We start from the raw sequence: 8121 nt of genomic DNA, 5'->3' as shown, positions 1-8121 counted from the left end.
TCAGTGCCACACATTAAACCAGTCTGATCCAGGCCAAAACTAATCCACGAAGATCTCATGGAATAAGAGAGGATGGTGCCCCCTGAATGTGAGCACAAATAATTAATTTTCTAATTCTGCAGAAAACTTCATGTGAAGTATTCCGTTTCTTTCAGATAAAAATTAGTATTTATTTGGCCCCTGGCTGAAAATCCCTTCAGCAGACTACTTAAGCCAGCACCTTCTTAAACCACAAAACCAACAGGCAGAACACGCAATTCCTTTTCTCTTTTATTGCTCCTGCCAATGTGACTACCTTTACGCAGGCACATTGCTTTCCTAGATTAAAAACTGTTTTATTAATCTGGAAGCAATGTTTTGCCCTCTACCCCTTCTCCTAAGGTTATCCAATTAACACACAGTTATCCTTTTAAGAAGTTTCCACATTTTCTCTTTAACTTTTTTGTTTTTCAGATCTGTGTAAAGGTTACTTGGCAAGAATACATGCACAGGACGTTAAATGGAGACCAACCCACCGCTAAAAGGTAATGCACATAGAACATAATACAGTACTTTGACATCATTTCAAATAAATACCCACATACAAATGTAGTAATTTTAAATGCAACAATATTTCTTATGACTCAATACTGTAACAGAAGATGGAAATATAAGTCCCCACATCTAGGAATAATAACGCTTTTTCCAGCAAACAGAAATCTTTTCCGCACTGTCAATATTAGGTCAATTTGTACTTTTTTTGAGAAGTGGGAGGGCTCCCCTCCGGAAGTACCAATTTAATCAACCACATGAGCCTCACCAAGCCATTGAGAGCCTGACATGGCTTGTTGATGCGCTTCTCTGTTTCTGTTTGTTGAAATCACAAATAGATACAACATGCAAAGGACATCCCGATGTGTTGCAGTTCACATCTGCACACAGCGCCGTGGTTCCTGCACCCATCACCGCACACCGCCCACAGGTAAGAGACATTCCCGACGCATTCCTGGACTGATACCATAAACGTGGTCATACACTGCTCATCTGTTCAATATAAGTCCATTTGGTTCCCAAAGTGTAGTCGGGTTTGTTCAGGTTTGTAGTTTTGTTTTTTTTCCCCTCTATACCCCTGAATTTGCAAGGATTTGCATGATGAAATATCATTGACTAACAGAATTTTTTACAATTCCTTGAATATATAATCTCTATAGTAAGACTACCATTAAAAATGTGCGAAATGGGAGTTCACTCAGCACTTATTGCTCCACATCTTTAACAAATTCCAAACCAGCTATTCCATTCCTCCTAAGTGACAGGACTTAGCCTACGCTACTCTAAGAGTCTCCCCTCAAATGATCAAAGGCACTACTGGCAATAATGAGTGACAGAAAGGCGCTGATAGATAACACCCTATCACTGACCACTTTAGAATTTTTCTTTCTAAATGTACCATAATTTGGCACAATAAAATGAAAAAAGTAACAAAACAATTCCAATTTGGAATTTAACTGGTATAGTTGTATAAAATTCTGTTAATCGATAATACTTCAACTTCCTAAAACCCAGGAATTCTGGAATTTATAGGTAATACTACTTATTTAATATTTTTCAAGTGCCTATTACTGTTTTAACCAGAGCAAAGTCAAGTTTTCTTCTTGTTACATTGAACTATTCCTAAGAATAATAATACAATATGAAAAAAACCCCAGAATTTGAATACCCTGGATTTCTTAATGAACATGGCAGTTAAAAAAATCAGTAATTTAAACATATAAAGCATAACATTTTAATTAAAAAAAAAGATGCTGAAGCACAGCACGTATTTTAGCAGAGCTCCTGCTTTTTTGTTGAAACTTTTCTAATCACAATCTAGAGTCGTTCCCCCCCAAATCTCTGCCACATGCTGATATATAATTCATAAGTCACAAGTTTCAAATTGGAGAGAGACTGTGAGCACAAACCACTGCATTTATATAAACTCTTCTACATAAGTAATTAAAGAAGCTAAAGAAAAATATCAAAAGTGCACAGGTTTAACAATCAGGTAAAAAATGAGCATCTGCAATGAAGTAAATTCCCCCATCCGACATTTCCAGGAGAGCACAGACTAACATGGTGAGCGTTACACTTGAAGTAGGTTTCTTCAGCACTTGTAAGGTTTCTTACTGCAGCAGCACTTATAGGTAAAGCTTGTTTGTTTTATAGCTTCAGGCAGAAAGGGAAGGTTTCAGGTAATATATAGGAAAAGGTGTTTTCAAAAGTTAGGATCAGGTCAGTGGTTTCCATTCTGTGTGCAATGGGCCACCACTTTGAACCAGAGTGAGGAGGGCTAAGAAATGCTGTTGCACTGTTGGAAAGGCCTTCTTCAGGGACTACTCTATAGCTGAAAAATGGAAAAACAAAATAGCATTAGAAAAAAAAAAATCAGTGTTTATTTCTCAATCAACTGAAAACTTAACCCCATGTGCTGCACAGGCAGGTTAGTTGGCTGAGGGTCTGTTAGCTGGCTGGGGGAACTGCAGCCACTCCAGCTCACAGATGCCTTCCCACTGGGTGAACAAGGCTTTGTGGGCTCAGCCTGGAAGCAACAGCTTTGCAGAAAGAAGGATTCTTACAAGTACTGAATAAAGCTTTGCTCTTCAAGCATAAGTTAAAAGCAGTGAGTGTGCAAGAAGTGTTTTCAGTGAAGCTTTAGGTTCTCCAGAAACATGCAGGTCAGTATATCATGCAGGCCTATGCAGAGAATCATCCAGAAGAGCCTGCTTGCAGAGGTAGGTGACGGCTTAAGGAATTTTCCATGCTTTACCCCAACCCATTGAGACTGATACGAAAGACTTACAGCAAATGAACGTCTCAAGAAATTGTTAATCAAGAATTAAAAGACTCAGTCTTAAATACTACCTAAAAATACAAACAGCAGGATCAAGTCACTTTACACCATTCCTCAGTTCTTTTCCTGACAGGATAAACCATAACAGTGATAGACTCAAACAGCAGTCAGGCTGGTTCTTAGGGTTTTTTAAATATTTGCAGAGATGACTGAAAAGGGAAATGATCACTAAGGGTATTGGGCTAATAGCAAAATTGTTCATACTCGGAACTGAAAGAATGAGCCAAGCCTCACAGCAATAGTCACTGTCTGGTAACACCGAAATTGTTACAGAAATTCCAACTAATTTGAAAAAAAACTTAACAATGCATTCAATTAGTTTTCCCAGTTTACCTTTTTGCCATTAGTACTTTTGCAAAAGTACTGTCATTAGGGATACGGAAGCAGCAAAAACTGTGTTAAAGCTCCCTACTATGGTGGAAGCAGAATTGTTACTGAGTCTATTAGTGCAGAGAAAGTTAGCACTCAAAAGCTTGCTTTCACCATGTATTTTTAAATTGTATTTAATGCAGGAATGAGAAGAATAAAGGCCTTTTGGAAGATTGTGCAGCAAAGAGAAAAGCAGGATTGAAAATTATAAAAGACATCTCTTCCAAAACATCAAACCTGCTATTTAGCAATATTAAAGCTCAAATTCAGGAGAATTCAGTATTTTCTAAAAGAAGTAATAACAGACACACAGGGCCTAGTTTCTAAAACCAGAATTGAAATTTGTTTAAACCCCAACCAGTCATGTTTTAGAAATGAATTAGAATTTAATCACTTGGGGGTTTTTTCTTCCTCTCAAGATCAATAAATGCAATTCTGGCTCTGGGCTGCAGCATTTCCATGGTTCCCAGCTTTGTAGCAAAGTTTCATTTGTTTAAAATCTCACTGTATTAATTTAGAAGACTTCCCCCCAACACGACTAAAAATACCTAGGAAGCCAAAATCTCCCATGGTTTCCCCTCAGTGGGAAAACCAGCCATGCTCTTATTAGCTTCTGTTAGCACTGGGATATCTCCTGAGTGTGCACGGGCAGTGCACGGAGCAAGCTGTGAGCATCGACAGGGACGGGCAGAGGAGCACAACCACAGCACAGGGTTAGAATGGCTTTGGGAACCACACTATCCAGCACTCACCAGCACAGGCTCGCATTGCTTTTAGTAGCACTATAGGCATACAAAAGTATTCAAAAGAGTACAAAACAAACAGGGCTTTACATTAAAATAAAGTCTGAGGCTAGGCACTTCAAACTCTGGGTTAAACAAAGAACTGTGCCTTTTAGTGCTCCACAAATTTTCCTCAATTTTAGAAGCAACATTTTCAATCTTTTTCTCTTATGTAGGCACCAATTATGAAGTACACTTTTATACTATCAAACTTATTGTAATTAAGTGGGTAAAAAGGCCCCTTAAATGTTCAATATCAGACAAAGGTTTATTTGTTTTTAAAGATTAGTATGTGCACTAACCTACTTCATAAATCATTATTAGCAGGATGATCTGGATAAATTTCCTGTGCCTCTAATGTAGAGCCCTGTGAAACACATGGCTTGCAGACGGAATGCAGTATCATCTGTGTACTTAAATAAATGATCAGAGCTCTGAAATGCTACCTATTCAGGTTAATACTGAGAGCTGAGAAAAACTGTTTGTGACCAACAATGCTAGACCACAGTCATATTAATTCTACACATATATATTGTGTGGCTACAGCTTCTTTCCTGTACAGGATGTCTCAGACAGGTTCTTTCCAAAGTGTTATGCTTGCAAAGAGCAACATAAGACCACAAAGATCCTTACAGGACATAACTTCTTAAAGATGTACTGTCTACCAGGTAGGATCCCAATTCTTAACATTTTAAATTTTGTATCAGATGGAGTAAATATTGCATATTTTTAATATAATTGTGCAAGTTTCTTCTGATTATCCCTCTGAAGAGAGGGACGCAGAGTGTAAATAATGTACCAAGGTTTTTTCTAGCTTTTATAGCCTATAAAAGCTTTAGGACTTTGGTTAGTGGTGATACAATAGCAAATATTTAACATCTGCTACAACAGGCAAATTAAGTTTGACTCTAGTTTCCAAATGCTCTGCATTCCCAAGACATAGTTCTAATTTTAACCTTTGCTTTTCACCACTTAAGCCAGAGTAACAAGGAAGGTTTTCTGTTTGTTTCTGCCTATAAAAGCATTTATTGAAGTATGCTGCAACCCTGGAGGAAGGATCACATTTGTGCTCTACAGACTACAGTAAGTAACACCAGATACATACTCTATCAGGTGTACTCTTAACACTTACCATAAACAGCAAACCCCAGACATGTTAATTGTGGAAAAAGCTAATTGCTTTCCACTATTAACTTGTTAATAGCATCCCCATACTTACGCATTAGTTACAGTTAAGACCACCATAATACAATCTGTATTACCTGGTTCAACAACATACTAGTACAAATCAACTCACTGCAACGTTAGATAGTGGGGATTTACGCTGACAGTTACAGCATAAAATAAGATGCAGAATATGGTTTTTCTAGACATGTGTCCTAGTCACAATAGATTTTATATTTCTCACTACAAAACACCTGGTTGTTCAGGACAGATCCTTCAGACCTGTCTCCACAGGACCGAACGTGACTTACACTGGGGTTACTGCCCTTGGCTTTGGAGGCAGACTTTGTGCGCACCCTTTTGGACTGCTCATGGTCCAGTTCCAAATGTTCCAGGCGCTGGGTCAAGGCCAGTTTCTGCTGGATAGCCATCCGAAGCAAGGAGTTCAGAGTCTTCTTCTCATCCTCAGCTGCTGCAAGTTGTCGCTGCATTTCATCCAGCTGTGTAACATATTCATCGCATCTGCAATGAAATACATCAATCTTTAGCAATCCTGGTTCCATTATAAGCACCTTCCAATATAAACCCCTGTGTCCCACCTGCACAGCAGTGATAGCTTTGCAGCTGCTTACATACACACTCTTAAATAGGAACTTCAACCAAGCTTATAGACAACCACAACTACTTCTCACTGGGGTTCTTAAAATCCCTTACTCAGCACTTCATGCTCATGCCTTTCAAGATGGTGTATAATTAACAGCATCCTTGAAGAGCGGAAGTATGCAGCCTGATGTAACTGTATTTATGTCTGAATGTCAGCGAGATGTCCTCCTGCAAGTAGACCCCATGCAGTCATACTACTTTTGTCTCTGCTTAACAGAGATCACAGTGGTTCTAAGCTTCAGGTTGGAAAGGGTCTGAGGGCAGCAACAGGAGTGTTGTGAAATGGCCAGTGCTAAAATGGCCATTAATATCAGTTGATGAACACCTGAACTGTGACGTTTGTCACTTTAGACAAAGTCCAAGTAACAAATCTCCAGTGAGGACTAACCAGCACTATTAAAAACAAGCATCTTTCAGAATTCTACTTTAACCTACTCTGATCACGCTATAAATAGTGGCTGTCTTCTCAATAGCAAGTGGCCTTTATATAATTGTTCTCACCATCAAAATCAGTTTTAAAAGAATTAGAGGAACTGAGTTAGTGGGAAGGCTGTGGTAAAGCTGTATGAATGCCTCAAGCTGTTCCATCTACAGTCATTGTCACTGAGCCTGGAAGCTGCTTAACTTGCACCATGAACAACTTGAAAAATTTAAGTCTACATGTAGGTGCATATTCACTGCACAGAGACAAACATTTATGCAGATAGGTAGAGAACTAAATATTCATAGGTACCAGCTGGAATTTACCATCTGTAAAACACAGCTTCTTCATAAAAGCAAAAATATCAGCAGAGAAGTTCCTTCTAATATTGAAATGGAAAAGCCCCTGACTTTAAGGGACGTATATCGTTAGGTAATATAAAGCAGACTGAAAAAAACCCACCAACAAAACAAAACTGGATTGATATGCAGATTCACCAGCTGTGCTTATTCTATCAAGCCTCAAATTCTACTCTCCCTGACTTTAAATACCAGGATTACACCGACATTCCTAATTATATTTGCTTGGGAATAGAAATAGGAAAAAGAAAAAAACCCAGTTTTTTATTTTTGAATACATAGAGAGATTAAACAGTAACTCAGAAATATAAATATAAAACTGCATGAACTATAACTGCACTGCAGCTTTACAGACCAGGAAGTTTGTATGAGTTTAGGGCCCCCACATGCACAGCAATCTGCCCCCTTGCATCTCTGGGCATCCTGCTCTGGAGCTCCTCACAGCCTCTCTCACACTGTGCAGCCTCGGGGAAACCAATTATGTGAGGGGTCTTTCTTTAAAAAAAAAAAAACAAACTCAGGAACCTTAAACTTGTTGGAACACCAACACCTGCCCTTCTCAGCATGGTCAGATGGACCCTACACCAACTCCTAGACTCCAGAGACTGGAAGCCAGACTCAGGGCCAGATCTTGTCCCATTAATACATTTCAGCATTAGAGATGAAGAGAGATGGAAACAGCCCTGGGAAGTCTGAAAATACTAAAATAATCTTGAAAGCATAAGAGCTCTTCCCCTCTGAGGGAAGGTGCCACCAGCTCCAGAAGGAGGGCGTGGCCAGAAAACTGAACAGCTCCCAGCATCCTACTGACTCTGTGCCCTGCTGCTCCAGAGTGTCAGAGAGGTGTTTCCTTCCCTCAGGGGTGGGAGCAGGGCACAGGCTAAAGATTCCTGGGAGGTCTGAGAGGCTATGGGGTTTCCCCCCAGCTTTCAAACACACTCATGACATGTGAGGTGAAAAGCAAGGTCTGGCTATATCAGAAGTGACCTTTCTGATTTCTTTTCTGCACACACCTCAAAACTGATTCCTTCGAAGCTCTGCTAGTGCAAACCAGGGCGCTGTCCAGAACAGCATTACCAATTCCTTGAGGAATGGAATGTGATTGCTTCAGCAAAATATGATCTGTCACTGGAGTGACCTGGCCCTGTTCCCCTTGTTTCACGCTCAGTATTGCTGTCCCAAAAGATTTGGGCAACATAAAAATATGGGGAGGTTTCCCCCTGCCCTTTTCCAGCTTCTGTCTTGTGAATCAAAACATATCCACGTTTTAGTACAGAATATGAAGTTAATGTAGCCCCAAAACTTTCAGCTCAGTGAAGCAGTGTCAAGATTGCTGCTGTCTCGATCTGACATGCAGCAGAGAAGTGTTAATCCAGGCCAGCCAAAGCAAGGGGGGGCAGATCTCTTCATCCCCACCCCACTTGGAACAAAAAGAGGTAAGAAAGAGAAAACAAAACCATTGCAGTAAAGCAGAACAGGGACTTCCCACACTGT

The 8121-nt window shown here is 39.8% G+C and overlaps 1 protein-coding gene across 2 annotated transcripts in view; it reads right to left on the bottom strand.

Annotated features, from left to right (window-relative positions):
• Positions 1-253: 253 nt before the first annotated feature.
• BICD2 (BICD cargo adaptor 2) overlaps positions 254-8121 on the bottom strand; it is a 60899-nt gene continuing 53031 nt past the window's right edge. Inside the window, exons 7-8 of one of the 2 annotated variants that reach the window (XM_039559112.1) lie at positions 5496-5706; positions 258-2362 (exon numbers count right to left, since the gene is read on the bottom strand). In XM_039559112.1, coding sequence (XP_039415046.1) covers positions 2357-2362; positions 5496-5706 — 217 coding nt within the window. In that variant the 3' untranslated portion in view covers positions 258-2356. Of the gene's footprint in view, positions 5707-8121 lie in introns of both variants that reach the window. The other variant, XM_039559111.1, reaches the window with a different exon arrangement.

This window comes from Corvus cornix, chromosome 12 (assembly GCF_000738735.6).
Source record: "Corvus cornix cornix isolate S_Up_H32 chromosome 12, ASM73873v5, whole genome shotgun sequence".
In the NCBI taxonomy this organism is placed as follows: Eukaryota; Metazoa; Chordata; class Aves; order Passeriformes; family Corvidae; genus Corvus; species Corvus cornix.
This window is presented reverse-complemented; position numbering and strand designations above follow the sequence as displayed.